This window comes from Camellia sinensis, chromosome 10, assembly GCF_055761805.1.
Source record: "Camellia sinensis isolate YWXY chromosome 10, ASM5576180v1, whole genome shotgun sequence".
Lineage (NCBI taxonomy): Eukaryota > Viridiplantae > Streptophyta > Magnoliopsida > Ericales > Theaceae > Camellia > Camellia sinensis.
Genome location: NC_138970.1, coordinates 153,965,270 through 153,982,110, shown reverse-complemented (window position 1 = coordinate 153,982,110; position 16,841 = coordinate 153,965,270). Strand labels below are relative to the sequence as shown.

The window sequence follows — 16,841 nt, the reverse complement described above, 5'->3', positions numbered from 1 at the left end:
CTTCTTCAAGCTGAGCTTTCTTCTCCAGTAGTTGGGCTCAAAATTGGGAGACAGAGGAATGTTGCTCTTTCAATTATGACACTTCAGCATGTATTTGGGAAACAAAACTATGGTCTCTCGGCAATTTCTCTTCTACAGCCTTGGCAACATGGAAAATGTTGATGTAAAGGTCAATGATGGTTGACGCTTGAGATAAATGACTTGAAATAGTCATACTGGATTGCTCAACAACTTTGCAGCACTAGAGGAAGCCATTCTTAATAATAGGCCTTTGTAAGGCTTCGAAGGGGATCCTCGAGAAGGATGTCAGCAATTCCAAACAACTGTCCAAGTCTAATGAAGGCAAGGAAGTCCTAATACCGGAGGAAGAGCTCTCAAAGATTTCTAAGAGAGAATCAGCTAAGACTAGTGGCTCAGTTTTGTTGCTAGTTGTTGAAGTGGTGGAAGACACGTCAAAAAGGCTAGCTAGTCTAGCTTAAAAAATGTCCACTTCTTCTGTTGACATGGTTGGCGCAGAAAGGGCTCTGATATGAGGAAGAGATGGCTGTATAGGAATAAGAGAAGAAGATAAAGTATCCCTAGCAGTATCTATAGTCTTAGCTACCAGTAGGTCAAGAGAAAATGGACTGGAGCTAGGTAGAGATAATGGATAAAGAATTGGTGAGCTATCAGTGTCTTATCTACGGGAACAGCTATCACTAAAGAAGAAGATGAAGTAATAGCTGAAGCAATAGCTGGAATTTCCCCAGAAGAGGAAGGAACAACAAGGCTTGAAGAGAGAATAAACTGGGTAGAGTTGAAGAATAGAAGAGGAAAGTATGGTGTTAAACTGAAAGATAGGGAAGCAGGAATACTTTGCCTCAAGAAAGGGATGAAAAATATAGGACTAGAGAGTGGCAGTATTGCTTGAACTGGCTCCACATTTTGAGGTCTTTCAACTTCAGATGAAACTGAAGGAGTCCTTCTTGACAGAGAGGGCAGAGTAGTTGTTGCTGCAAAAGAAAAAATACAAAGTAATGTTGAGTCTCAATATTAAGAATTTGAGAAAGATGAATAGAGGTACAGAGGAAATTACTGGTTTCAGAAGTGGTGGCTATGATTGAAGAGCTGCGAAGAGTATAATGTCCAGCAATTTGTTGTTTTCTTGCAACTTCTCTTTGAAGCGCATCAGCATCAGCATCAGCAACTTCATTCCTAAGAATTTGTTGCTGCCTCCTCTTCTCAACCCTCTGAAATACAATAAGTTCTTTGGAATGCTCTGCTTCCACTGCTTTAGCAGATGCTTCATGAATAGGGCCTCCAGTGAAATCAGAAAGAGAGACAATCATTTTCTTCCTTCTCTTTTAGGGTGTCTCTTGCTCTTTTTTTGTCTCTTCTTTTTCTGCTTCCTCTCCTTCTGCATGAACCTCAAGTACCTCCTCTTCAAGGTCAAGTAGGAGCTTTCTTTTCCTTTGTTGTTGTGGTTTGCTCTTGAGAAGATTTAAAGCTTGAATTTTTTGGGGAGAATCTCCCTATGAGGCACCGAACCACCTACACCAAAGAAAGAGCTATAAGTAAGGACAAGAGCATTATAAAGAAGGAGAAGAGAAAATAAACAGGGTTACATACTTTTCTTCGAGGCAGCTCGAGTAACTCTAAGAGGAGTTGAGGCAGCAAGAACAGACTCTATGGTGACAGGCGCAAGAACTGAAGTAGCAAGAGCAGTAGAAGAGGTAACAGCTCCAGCCCCTTTAGACTTGGCTTGAGTTACATCCAGTACCATTAACAAGTCTTGAGAAGGAATGGCCAAGTGTACCTCCATATTGGCCATCCACTAGTTCTGGCACCTTCTCAATATGTTGCTTTGAGGTATGAAGGGAAAGTACTCAAAGTTAATGAAATCCTGGATGAATTTGGAAGTTACTTCTTCCAATCTAGATCTTCGAACCTTCAGATCCCTGTTGGTAAGGCTTAAATTGGTTTGACTGCAGAGAGGTATTGGGACCCCTTATGAAAACCCAAATTGCCTAGCAAATTGGGCAGAACAATAGGGCTCAGCGATGCATTTGTAAGCTCTGGGGTTCATAGTCCTAATGAATAATTCTCTGGGAATCAGAATAGAGGCCCACATGTTTTTGTGATGGGGCATAAAACGGGATCTATCACTCAAAAAGGTCCTCAACCAGGGTGGGCCAATGTTGGTAGGTTCGAAGGGACAGAAGTTGTGAGAAGAAGGGGAAGCTGGGAGTTAGTGGAAAAAAGAAAAGTAAAAAGCAAAGTTGGAAGGATAGAGTGAAACATTGGCTAACTTCATGCGATGAGTGGTAGGGTTTGGCTCCAAAAACTTTAGGCATTTAGACTGTAACTCGGTAAAATATGCAAAACGCCAAAGTTAAAGTATCCAAAATGAGCCTCCCTGATTGGCATCCAAGGGTTTTTCACAAAAAAAAAAAAAAAAAAGAAAAAAAAAAGAAGAGAACAAGCTCTATAAACATGACCTAGAATGTATGAAGCTAAGGCCACCTTTCTTTCTAAAACAAGAGCTTTGGCAAGAGGGGCAAATTTAGGCATGATCCTCTGAGAAGAGGTATAGAAGTGGAACTTACAAAGCCAATATAATATAAAAGAGAAAAATTCCCTATCAGTCACAGGGCCTCTCTTTTATTCTCAGTCTTGACAAAGTCACTATAGGATGAGTTCGGAGAGGGGAGTGAAAAAGGGGTTTTGAGGTCAGGATAGTCTAGACCAATGGGGGTACCAGTAGGGGATAATCCTAACAGATGACAAATGTCAAGGATAGTAGGAGCTATCATCCCACATCTGAATTGAAAGAAATCAAAAGAAGAATTCCAAAAACAAAAGGCAGCAGGTATTAAAAAATGGTCCTTCGAAATGGTAAACTTGGATAATTGGAGGACGTTGAAGAGGCAGAGCTCCTAAAGATCCAGTGTCCTATCAGGGACGACCCGATCATACCATTCTTCACACTCTGGTCTCACTGTGGGCCAGCAGCGATGGGGTCGGTTTATCCTCTAGCTACCCCAATCAAGACCACCTTCGTAAATGAGACAATGACCTTCTGGACGTGGATACAGAGCTGGAAGCTCAGTGGGAATCTCCTTAAAAATGGGCCCCAACACATATTCTTGTTGGTTATGGTGAAGGGGAATGAAGATGCGTCCATCAATGGCACTTTTCTCACCAGCCTTGTACTTCTCATACCCTTTATCAATGATCCTTTTCAAGGCTACGGATGGACTCGCACACTCCACAACCGGTATTTTCAAGGAAGAAGAAGCCATTGATAAAGAGTTTTCTCAGAAGAGGAAGTCAGGAAAGAGAGTAAAGGGAAAGAGAAAGCCAGTAGAAGATAAAGGGTTTGTTTGTTAGATGACCAAGTGGATTGGGAGCACAAATAAAAGGGTTTTTAAACCTTTCTGTCTGAAAAACACCCAATCGTTTTACATGGGCGGAACTCATAAAGAAGTACTAAAGGTATGGGTATGAAAAGTTTCCCTCAATATTGATAGTTATAGAGGGAAACGCATCTCAAATACTAATGTCAGTTTCGAAATAAAATATTTGGCTTCAAAGCCAAGTTTTGGCGCCAAAATCAAATAACAAACGGCTTCGAAAACAGGAAGTCGACTTCGAAGCACATTCCACACCTAAGGGTGCAGGAATGCTCAGGTATTTGTTTACTTCAAAAGGATTAAAGACCTGTTTTTAGGTTTCTTAATAAGAGTAAAGTCCTTCGAAGCAAAATTTGAAATACCTGACGGTTAGTAATTGTTTGTTCTAAGTTTCAAACCAATAGTTGGTTTGATAGTTTTTAGAATAAAACAGTGCAGTCCTTAAAAGAGGTTTCCATATTTTGGAAAATATAGATTATTTGTTCGAAACAAAATTAGTCAATTTGAAAGTACTTGATTGTGTTAACCATATGTTGGGGAATTGGATATGACCAAATCAAGTTTCGAAGGACAAAGTTGGTTAATTCGAAGCTAATAGCTGAAGAATTATGTTAATCCTAGAATCGGTATGTAAGGCAATAATTGTTTTCTTAAAAAAGAAAATTTCACACTTTGGAAGAGTTTGAGTCAGGATTTGGGATGAAATTGGGGAGTTAGAGCACATCAACCATCTAATTAAGTTTACAATTGGAATGGTAAATCAAAGTCTGACAAATGAAGTTCGAAAAACCCAATTTTATTGATAAGTGCTGTTTACACCGGAATTCATTTGATCACATTCTCAATTTCATAGAAATATGGAATGGACAAAGTTACAAGATCATGGAATTTAGTCCAACAAAATTCAATAAATGAATACTCTTTTCCTACTCTGTCATCTATCTTGTCCAGGTTTGGTTTATCTAATTGGTAAGCCCTTAATTGAGAAGAGAGTTGTTGGGCCTTCACTTCGAATTCTATCTGTTTTAGGGCTTTATCTGTGGCGTCCATCTCCTCTTCTTCATGCACTGCGTTCATAGCAACATCCTCCCCATGCTCAGAATCCTGGCTCCTGAAGGCCTCATAGTCATCAAGGAGGTTCTCTGCCTCATACTGAACCTGAATTCGAGCAAGAAGGCTTCATCCAGAACTTCACTAGTAATGGAAGCATTGAAGTGCTAGTTGAGCAGGAGAGGAAGTTGGTCTAAAAATGTATAAAGCTTTATTTGGGCCACAGGGTTGAGAAGATGACTTCGAGACATAATGTCACAAGCCAATAGAAAATTTTTGTGGGGAATGTCATCTCGAAGGACTTCAAAGGATAAATGGGAAAAAGCAGCAACAATGTCTGAGCCCTAAATTGCTGATAAAGAGTTGGAGGCACTAGGGCCTAGTAAGGGGTGAAGTATTAGCCCTCAAAGAGAGCGAGCCTTAATTCATCAATCCAATTTGGATTAGAAGACAGAGGAGGAGCAGTCGGAGGTTTCCTGATCGAATCTAGGAATTCAGGTCTGGTCACACATTCTAGCCAATCGGAGGCATAAAGTTTTGCTTTTTTGGCTAAAAACGCAGGACTAATCCTCAAAGCTTCATCAGGACGTGGGACACTTCAAACCATCCTAGATGGCAAGGTAGAAGTATACCATGCTGAAAGCATATTGTCCTCAAGACTGCGTATACGGTTAATAGGAACATATGGATATACTACAGAACTGCATTTAGAATGGGGGATTTCAAGAGGGTCATCGAATTCAGGGAATCGGTAATGAATGCATTCCCTCGTTTGAGGTTGAGTAGGGGTAAGCCAAGTTCCCCAACCAAAGGTCGTAGAAGAAGAAGAAGCAGCAGCCTCATCCCACGCGGAAGGCTTTGTTGCAGAAGAAGAGCTTCCGATATCCATGGTTGCAAATTTGTGTTCCAAAGAATCGTAAGCAGTAGATTCGTGGTTCGAAGGTCAGTGATTTGCGAAAGCTTCCATAACTTGTATAAATGGGGGTGGATAAAGGTGGCTAATCAATGCATGAAGGTTCTTTCGAGGACGAACAACATTATCAAATAACTCTTCGTATGCTTGATCGATGTAAGAAAAGACTTACTTGGCCATGACAGATGTACCAGTCTTTTCGAATACTGAGATAGCGGGAATGTTCAAAGGTTAGAAGAGAATTAATGCAAATGTTTCATTGATGAATGACGGTTGCATTTCTGAAAAGTGCAAAGCCCATGCACGTTCTAAGACGTGGATAAAACACCTTGATCTACTAATATCACCAAGTATTGGGTATATTAGTGCGGGGAGTAATGTTGGCTACATATTTTGTACAAGCCAATCACAGTTCAACACGTGGCAGAATGAGGGTAATATGGGAAGACAATTCAAGTCTGCAATCATAATCACACACATGGCAGTTAGTATTGGTTATTGTGGGTCTGCATAGTACTGGATCAGCAAAGAGATGCAAGATGACGTGGCTTTAGCAATTACTCATATATTTAAATTCAAAATCAGGAGAGAAGCCTAACTGCAGATATGGCGTAGTGGAGCTAATTGTGAGGAAGTATGATCAGTAATCATGGAGGGATGATTCGACGGCTAGAAGCTCAGTTTGACGGTTATCGTTGAGAAGTATAAATAGCAGAGAAGGCACCAGAAAGAACTCCTAGACTCAGATCCAAGAAACCAGTTTTATTCTACTTTATTTCCAGTTTTTACATTTCTTATTCTTTACATTTCTGTACTTTAAATTTCTGCACTACATTTCGTTCATAGGAATAGTTTTCAAGTAGCTTGTTGCTGTAAACCTCTACGAGGCTGAATTGGATCATTGTAAGTTTTTCATTTTTATTTAATGAAATGCTACAATTGTTCTTCATTTGATTGTTGTTTGCTTAATTCTCCTAAACAAAGCCACCAATAAAAGTCCTCTTCATTAAGGCAGAAAGAACTAAAACACAATCGTCTGATAATTGGTTGGCAATTAATCTTTTGTAAGGACTGATTGATCCTTGTTGGCACGCTTAAAATTACAATAATAACCTTCGAAAGTCAAAAAACTAACAATCACTAAAAAAAAAAGTCAACCCAAAGATATTGACGTTGAAAGATGAAATCCAACAAGGTCAACATAAGCTTTCAAACAATCATCATGATAATATTAATTATAGAAATAATTCAACTTCAGACCTTAGTGTTTTTTGTTTTTGTTTTTTTTTTAATTACAAGTGATTTTTGTTAAATTTGTTTACTTAAAACCTTGAAGGGCATTTTTTTTATTTTGCTAATTATTTTATGCTTTCATCTGATAGAACCATATAGGTTAGGTTTTTGTTATTGACAATTCCGTTTAACAAAACTCTTTTCAGTTATAATTTTATTCGATCTTTTAACTTAGTGAGGCTATGAGTATTTAGATATGAATCCAACTCGAATTGTACCTATGTAAAGGAGTTTATGATCTTAATCCTATCATGTTTGCCACTTCGCTGATTATGTCGGAGATCGAGCTGTTTTACTCAAGCGGTCGATTGCGCTCAAGCGAAGATGCAATCATTTTAGAAGTTTTACTTGTCTACAAAAGTAATGAGAGTTCTATTTTTATGCTCAAACGGCCTTTCTTGCGCTCGAGCGTCCATTCTTGTACTCTAGCGGAGATCGCGATTACGTTTGCTATAAATCTGTGATTGATTTAGTTTCTAGGGTACGACTTCCAGATCTTTTTCTTGGGTATTGGGATTTTTATCTGGAACTTCTTGGCTTGTTTCCTTTGATATCGGTGAGAGTTTATATTATGAATTGAATGGATTATATCAAAGGGTTTGTTTATTTTGTTTTACTCACAAAAGAGAGAGCTATTCTTTGGTGGATTCCGTGAGATTTGGGCCTGAAACTTTGGTGGATTCCGGAGTGACTCATTGTCGTGGATTTGACATCAGTGTTACGAATTCAATGTTGGATAAGACAATTCTGATGTGAAGACGATAGTAGAAGAGACACATTAAGGTCGGTTTAATTTGGGCGTGGATTCGCTAAGTAATTGAAAGTATACTTGTGTAATTCCTTTTTGTCTTCTTAGTAGATTATTTTGTGGCTTTGACCCATGATTTTTTTTCACAATTGGAGATGCTCCAATTGTGATTTTTTTCACGTTAAAATCGTTGTATCAATTTGTCTTTGATTGTTTAATTGGGATTGCTATTTACTGGTTAAAATTGATACATAATTACAAATCAATATCTCAGAAATTTTAGATTTTTCAATATATAATGACATGTGTTCAATTTCCATATTCCCTAGTATGCTCTTATCTGGTTTGGGAGACAAAGGAGGTCGTCAAAACAAAAGAATGAAGAAAGGAGGGGAATGTTTGAAGAATAAAAGATAGTTAGTTGCCCATTTGCATGAACGATAATGCACTTTCAAGATTAAATTCCGATACAAGATCTCCGCATCTCTTTTTTCAATTCTTTCTTTATGTAGGTATATGTCACTATCTCTATATCTAAGTCAAAGAGACCAATAAAAATAATAATAATAAAAAGAGTAAATTATACGACTGATTCTTTTAATTTGAATAAATTTTCACTTTCATTTTTGTAATTTTAATATTAATAATTTCAAGCTTATAATTTTAATTTTGTTACAATTAACAAAACAACATTAATTACACATACAATCATATTTCAAATCTATGTAATAATTTCTGCAATTTAATGACCACTCCTCTTGTGACTAGGTTACCACCTGATGAAGCAATCATATCTACCAAATGACAAATAATGGGCTAGTGTGTGTGACACAAATATTGACACAATTTCAATGCCAAAGGATTGGCTTGCATTAAGCTTAAAGTAACAACTAGAATTGGGCATTTGAGGCGTCCACGTACAAAGTTGGGTGGGGAGGCACACGGTGCTATTTTTTGACAAATCATTAAAATGTAATGTTAGGAATATCAAATTTATTATTAAATAAATAATTAAATGTGAATCTCACACTCATATGACATATTTGATCACTTATTTGGTAGAAAATTTAGGACCTATAACATTGTCCATTATTAAATACTGTCAGAGTAAGTTTAGGTAATATTCCAAATGAGTTGTTATTAGTTTAAATCTTAAAATTCAACATTTTTGTTTAAAGTTTTAAGAGATAAAGTGTTAAGTGCCAATTTATAAATAAAATGGAAATTGCTCCGAGTGCATTGAATATTTTTATTTTTTTTTTACGTGGAGAGAAAAATAAAAATGAAAAGATTTAACTTTTTTCAATTTAAATTAAGTAATGTTACTTATTCAAATTTTTGCTTAAAAAACATATATATAATTTTTTATCTAAAGAAGGATTGTCACATCATAACAATTTTAGATTTATACGTAAATTTTAATATAGAGATATTTTTCTAAAAAATAATATTAAAGATTTCTAAAATATTACTTTTAAATTTATTCACATTCATCAGATAGGGAGAAGTTTTTATTAATTCTTAAATAAATCAATAACCATCCACATCATTGGAAGCAAATTTAACGGTGATGATTTCAAAGAACGTTCCAGATTCTCTCCACTGGACAGTATTATTTGGGCTTGTGAAATTCATGACAGATTCTATTTTAATGATTCAAACTGTGTAATGTATAAAACTCGTTGAGTATTTTATCTTTACAAAAAATCACATTGATCGGATATCGATAACTATTTTATCAAACCACATTTTTATCAATAATTTATTTTTAAAATCATATTTATTATTGATAAAAATATGAATTGATCAAGTGACTATTGATATCTAATCACATGATTTCTTATAGGGATAAATTATTCGAGGAATTTTAAATGTTGAACAATTTAAACTATTAAAATAAAATCCGTGATAAACCTTAGACTCAATAATACTCAATCGGATTTCAGATTGAAAACAAGCCTCATCCTAAAAGAGAACAACATTTTGAGGGTTGAAGTTCCCAAATCACGCTTCCCAAAAATGAGATACCCTCGCCGAAATTCTACAACCAAAAGCATCTTAAAAGGAAGAGCATTCCCATTTCTCACTATCTTTATATGATGTATGATCTTTCTATTGCAATGGTGGAATGAAGTTTTTTTTTTTTTTTTTTTTTTTTTTAAAGCCAATAATAGGTTGTTTTACGTACGAAGAGATATCTCGACATTTCATAGTTCAAAAAATTATAAAAATCCAATACTTAATCCAACAAAGTGGCCTGTAATGGGTAAGAAACAACCAAACTTAAATAAGAAATTAATATAATAAAGAGTCTTATAGAAATTAAAAACACAATAAAGAGTCCCTGTAATGGGTAAGAAACAACCAACTTATATAAGGAATTAATCTAATAAAGAGTCTTATAGAAATTAAAAATACAATAAAGAATACATTTAGTAAAACTTAGTCCCTAATCTCCTAAACAAAAATGTACAAAGGTGACCAACTCAACCAATCCAGTTGGTTGGTTGCTTATTTAAAAAATAAATTACAATTTTTTTTTTCTTACCAAAAATTTTATCGGCAACAAATATCTAAAAATTGAATATATAATATAATTTACATATTTCAAATCATGTGTTTTGTTTTATTTTATTTATGAGTCTCTAACTTGATGGTATAATTATCTAGTCTTTCTAAAACACCACGTTGCTTGGCTATGTACTGCCAAATAAGAAGGGTCTATACACTTGCATGACCCAAAAAATATAAATATTATTAAGAAAGCATAAAACATTAATGATTGAGCACACAACCATATGATATTTTAGATGCATGTAGGGTTATAAATGAACCGAGCTGTTTATGAACAAGTTTGGCTCGGCTTGGCTCGGCTCGTTTAATAAACAAGTCGAGCTCGAGCTCAAATATTAAGCTCGTTTAGTAAACGAGCCGAGCTCGAGCTCACATAAGCTCGGCTCGTTTATCTTTATTTAAATTATATAATAAATATATTATTTATATATTAAAAATATATAAATATATATATAAATAATAATATAAATATATTTTTATATATTAAATAATATAAATAATATTAAAAAAATTTATCGAGCCGAGCCGAGCCAAACTCGAGTTTCATTAAAATTAACGAGCCGAGCCCAGCCCAGCTTCTTATCGAGCCGAGCTCGAGCTCAATAAACGAGCTCGATAAGTAAACAAGCTGAGCTCGAGCTCAGCAAAGCTCAGCTCGGCTCGGCTCGGTTCATTTGCAGCCCTAGATGCATGTAATAATTTATGAACAAATACTATAACATATAAGAGTTTTAGAGATCAAAGGGAAAGTTTTGTTGCAAAAAAATTTAGGAATCAATTTTTATCGTTATGAGGATAGTTGTTAAAAGGTCATTCCGAAAAGTCAAAAATAAGGCTTTTGGTGACAAAAATTTGAAAATGTCACTAATAAATAGATTTTAAAGGACAAAATAATTTGGTCTCAAAATTTTTATTTTTTGAGACAAAAAATTTGGTCCCAAAAGGATAATAATTTGTCACTAATGTCTAATTTTTGTTGCTAAAAATATAATAACAACACTTTTCACAATAAAATTATTTGGTCTTTAAAAAATAATTTTGTCCCTAAATTTTGGTTTCTAAAAACTAATTTTTTGTAGTGAAAGATGGGATTCTACTTTTGGCATAGGGAATGGAAAGATAGAAAATTATACTGTGTGTTTAGTTTTAATTTTCTGAATTTAATTTTTTTAAAATTGAGTTTTTTCTTTTTTTTTTTGTTTTTATTGAATATTTTTAAAATTTTAAACAAATTTTTTTAGATACACCTTACTTAGATGTATCGAAAAAGTAAAATATTTATAAATAAAAATTTTAAAAAATCAATAAATACACCAAAATAAGAAAAATATAAATCAATAAATACATAAGAATACGAAAAATGTGTTGAATTCTCATATTTCTTTTATATTTTTGATATTTAGTGAATTTTTTTTAAAAAAAACTTCACAAATATTATACTTTCTAAGTGTATTTATATTAGATATATCTAAAAATTTTAAAAATTTAATAAAAAAAATATGAAAAATACAAAAATTTAATTTTTAAAAAAATAAATTCTAAAAATAAGAACCAAACAAGCTGACGGATAGGTGAGAAAGTCATTATGATAAGTGCTTGTAATTGTAGGGTTTGGGGGTAAAAGTGATATTAGTAAACCATTTGATGAGACAAGGGAAAGCCTTTGACCTAAAATATTCCACAAATTCTTTTTTTGGGCTTTGAAAAGATGTGTGCGCGAAGCATGTTCCGTGGATGCCCTGAAAACAGGGAAAAGGGCCTTTCTTAAAAAGCTATCATGAGTTCTAATGAACTAATGTGAACTAGATGACTTGCCCAATCCAAGTCCACACACAAGCACACCAAGTTCTCAAAGTGGATGAGATAAAATTCTTGAATGCTCTTTTTGATTTCAGAGCAAAATGTCCCAAACACTTGCTTTGAAAAGATGTTATTGGAAGGCAAAGCAACCCTCGAAAGTCAGGTTGGTTGAGATTTTTGACTTTCATTGTACATGCATTTGGCAAGTTGCCAACATTATCACCCTCTTCCCTCTCTGTGGGTCTAACAACTTCTATTCTTCAATTTTTGGGTAAAGTATACTTTTCATCTTGTAATTTGATTCAAATTGAATAATTTAATTTTTATATTTTAAGATTAATTTTAATTTCGTCTTTCTATTTATATTGAAGATTAAAATTAAAAATTTTATGACACTTGTCAGTATTTTAAGGTGTGTAAGTTAAAAAAAAACATGAAAATTTGAATGGCATGATCAAATTGAAACTAGATTTAAAGTGCAAGAAGTAAATTATTCAAACTAAAAGAATAGAGATCAAAATGAAATTTGAGTCAAACTATAAATGTGGAAAGTGTAATTTATCCTAAAATTTTCTATTCTTTTTTTTGTTTTATAATACTTACAATTGTTGCATTATGTGAAAATTTTGACGTGCAGTAATTTCAAGATATAATAATTATTAGATTGTGTTTGAATGATAAATTTGCATTTTTTTTTTATTTTTTGAAAGAAAAGAAGCAAAATTAAAAAAAAAAGTTTAATTTATATTTCTTCACATTTTCTTCTATTAATTTATCGTCAAATTCAAAATCCTTACACGTCTTTTATATTTTGAGAAATGGGACGATAGAATTTAAATAAAAATTTTTGCCCTATGTGCGTAGATGTTACATGTATATAATAAAGGGGTAATAACTGTTCGGTGATACAGTGAAAAGAAATGACAATATCATAAAAAAAAATATAGCATTTTAATTAGTAGAGTATCTCCAATGCTTACTCTTGTTTTCATCAAATTTGAGTAAAGATTTGGATTAAAATTTTCATCTAATGCCAAACGTTCCAACGCTAAATTTTTAATTTTCATCAAACAACTGATCGATTGGGAGGACAACCGGGAGGATGTCCGGAAGGTCGTCCGGTGTAGCATAAATTTTCTTCAAATTTTTTTCAATCCGATCGTCCACTTGATTGACTAGTCAGTCATCCATTCGGTCATCTACCAACGATCACCTGATGGTTAAACGCTTCATTGATTTGATGAAAAAAAATAAAACTCTTTTTGTTTGATACGAATTTGGTGAAATAGTTATAACAACGTTTTCACCAAATTTTCATCAAATTTAATTTTGATGAAAGATGTGAATTGGGTTGGAGATAGTCTTTAAGTGTATAAATTTTACCACTAATTTATAATTTATTTTCTCTCAACCCACTGACAAATAATTCTCTCTATAATAAAAGTATAGTACTAGATATTTTTAAAATATTAATTTTAAATTTATTTATATTTATGTGGCAGTGATTTAAGTTATAGTTGGTCGATTCTTAAATCAATCGACAATTGACATGCATGGATTCACATCATTAAAGATTATGTAAGTGTAATATTTTAAGAGTCTTAAGCAGCCCAAACTCGGCACATTATGTTTGAGCTTGTTTGGTGTTGTTTATAACTTTTTTATTTTTTATTTTTTTTATATATATACTAAAATCTATGTTAGACTGTTTGGTGGAGTTTTTGTTTATAAATTATTAGATAAAAATAACTTAAATAAATTAAAAAAATTGATAAAATGATTTTTTTAAATTTATTTTTTAATTATCAATTTTCAATTTATAATTAATTACACTAAACGAGACTTCTTGACTCTCCAATGCATGAGCAGATTAGCACTATCTATAGTTGTGGACTCTGGTGATTAAAGGGTTAGCTCTTTTGTTGTTGTACGATAGTGGGCTTTTGATAATCCCAAATAACTCCTTATGCCTTCCATAACTAATAGAATAATTCTATCAACAGAATATGTAATATAAAACTATTTATAGAAGGTATGCTGTTATGTTTTTACTTCTCTTTTGTTTTCCACTTACCTATTCTATTGAAGGAAGCCACATCAACTTCTATGAATAATTATGGCTTCTTTTGAAAAGAAGAGTTGGGAGTTATTTTAGTTAGAAAAAGATAAAATAGATTTGTTAATTTAATAAGATAAAACATCACATGCAATCTATAATCGTTACATTTTTTCTTTTACAAAAGTCAAAAAAACCTTCTCAAACGAAATTTTTTACCTCCAGGCTAAACTAGAAAAACAAAATTTGTACTTAAACAAATTTATGACACTAGGGCTAATCCAAAACTTTGTTTTGCCAATAGCATCAACCCGCGGTAAGGTTATAAACGAGACTAATTGAGCATAATAGTAAGTTATTTGAATTTAATTAAAAAAATTGACAAATTTAAAAAGTATTTAAACTTAGCTTGGATTTTTATGATGCATATATACACTAAACAAGTTGACTTCAAGTTGAGTTCAAAAAATTAATAAGTTTTAAAATGCGTTTAAATTTAATTTCTTTAGATATCAAGTCAATCTCTAATAAATTTTTATTTTGCCAAACTTGATTTCTTTACAGCATTAGGCGGTGATTTAGTACAGGTTGTCATTAGCAAAAACGTGTAACTTTAGTATATTGGTAAAAACGTGTGACACACATTTTCAAACTGGGACACTAATGTACATATGAACTCATGGACATACATGCCCTGCAAGTCAATTTGTGTTTACATCTATTAATTAATTCTAACATGACTAGCTTTTTTTCTTTTTTCTTTTTTCTTTTTTTTCCCGTTTCTAGAATTATGGATTGTTTATGTAGTTGATGTTTTAAACTTGTAAAGGTTAGTCAAATTGTAAAAATCTGAGGATAAGATCTATCTCCCAAGTGGCTAATATGTAGAAAATATTATCAAAAAATAAAGGGACAATTACTATTAGTGTAAATTTTTAAAAATAATTTCAGATTGGCAGTAAAATTTATGTACATTAATAATTAAAGTTTTAGATTTTTAAATGAATTTATAATTTTTTTGAATTTTTCTAAAAGTAAAAGTAGTTAATGTTTTAGGCCACCGTTTGTCTTGTTTTTGGTTGGACACAACTATGAGATTTGTTTGTGGAGTTGATACATTTTAGGTTAGTCCATAACCACCCACTTATGAAGTCCAGGACAACTAGGGTACCAAATGCAAGGACTACCCACTCAGCGCACCCCCCACATAATAGACTCCATGCGAAGACGTGGCAATTTTCCAGTTACCCACTTGGCATGTAAAGAGAGGATGACCCATTTCCCATATTGATGCCCTTGAACCTTATCTCCTTTCACTTTTCTATATAAAGAAACCTAAATGAATAACATTTTATAACCCAAAAAAATACACTCTATAAGCTGGTTTTGTTTTTCTTCATTTTCATTCATACGAGGGAAAGAAGAATGGCAACCATAACATTAGATCCAAGTTTAACCCTTCATACCAACTCCAAAACTCACCAGCATGGGGCTGTGATGGAGGAAATTGATGGGCTTGTTAGGGTTTACAAAGATGGACACGTGGAACGATTTCAGATTGTTCCATGTGTCACTAGTGCATTAGTCCCCAATCTTGATGTGACCTCAAATGACACGGTTATCGATACGTTTATAAATATTTGGGCACGATTTTACGTGCCCAAATGTCACGGGAAGCTTCCTTTGGTAGTTTACTTCCACGGAGGCGGATTTTGTGTTGGTTCGGCTTCTTGGAGTTGCTACCATGAGTTCCTAGCAAAGCTCGCTGCCAAATCCGGTTGCATAATTATGTCAGTGAATTATCGATTGGCCCCAGAAAATCCTCTTCCGGCCGCCTACGACGACGGTTTCAAGGCACTCATGTGGGTGAAACAAGAAGCCCTATGTGGTGCCGCCAATGAAATGTGGTCAAAACAATGCAATTTCTCTAGCATCTTCCTAGCCGGTGATAGTGCTGGTGCCAACATAGCCCACAATGTGGGCATTAGACTTGGTTCATGCCAAGCCATGGCTTTAAAGCCTTTGACCATCAAGGGGACAATTTTAATACAACCATTTTTTGGAGGAGAGGGAAGGACTCATTCTGAGAAGTATATGGTGCAACCACCACGCTCCCCCCTTAGCTTGGCGGCCTCGGATACATATTGGCGGTTATCATTGCCGCCGGGGGCGAACCGGGATCATCCATGGTGCAACCCATTGGCAAAAGCCTCAACAAAATTGGAGGAGAGGATTTTCCCTACCATGGTGTTTATAGCTGAGATGGATATATTGAAAGATAGGAACTTGGAGTTTTGTGCTGCTTTGGCTAGTGCAGGTAAGAAAGTGGATTATGTGGTCTACAAAGGTGTTGGTCATGCATTTCACATCCTAAACAAGTCTGAGCTCTCTCAAACTCAAACCCATGGATTGATCTCTCATATCAAGGCATTTATCACTAGATGATTCTCTCTCACTCAATAATGCTATGTATTCAGAAAAGTAATTTAATTTAATATCTATGGAGCAGCATTATTTCGGGCATGACTCAACATCAACTAGTTTAAATCCATATTAGTTTCGTTTGGAAAGTGGGTTGCCTTTTTAACTTTTTTTTATTATTTTAACTTGGGACTAAAAAGTCTAATTTGTGAAGAATTTTTGACTTTTTTGATTTTTTTGTGAGAGAAAGAATATAATGATTATAGGTTGGATGTGATGCTTTGTTTTATTGAGTTAAAAGTCTATTTTGTTTTTTGTGACTATTTTAGCCAAAAAAGCCTCTGAACCAACTTTCCAAACGGAGCTATTGTGGGTTCGTTTGGTTTGTATTTCTGAAAAAATTTTGAGAAATTTTCTCTACAAATAATTAAACTAAATAAATTTTCTCAAAAAAATTTCTCAAAACTTGTAAACCAAACAAGTTTTCCAAACAAATCTCTCTCTCACACACATCAAATCAATCACTTTTTCCAAAACTCTCTCTCAAAATAATTTTCCAAAACATCTTTTGAAAAAACCAAATCAAATAACTTT

General features: G+C 33.8%; 1 protein-coding gene across 1 annotated transcript; it reads left to right on the top strand.

The window, feature by feature from the left end:
* The first annotated feature begins 14,949 nt into the window (after positions 1-14,949).
* On the top strand, positions 14,950-16,349 carry LOC114301253 (alpha/beta-Hydrolases superfamily protein). Its single transcript, XM_028246182.2, has one exon. The coding sequence runs from the start codon at positions 15,252-15,254 to the stop codon at positions 16,269-16,271; it is 1,020 nt and encodes a 339-aa protein (XP_028101983.2). The 5' UTR covers positions 14,950-15,251; the 3' UTR covers positions 16,272-16,349.
* The last annotated feature ends 492 nt before the right edge of the window (positions 16,350-16,841 follow it).

What these genes read in the sequence shown, in the direction of transcription:
- LOC114301253 (XM_028246182.2), top strand. Translation starts at nt 15,252, where the DNA reads ATGGCAACCATAACATTAGATCCAAGTTTAACCCTTCATACCAACTCC.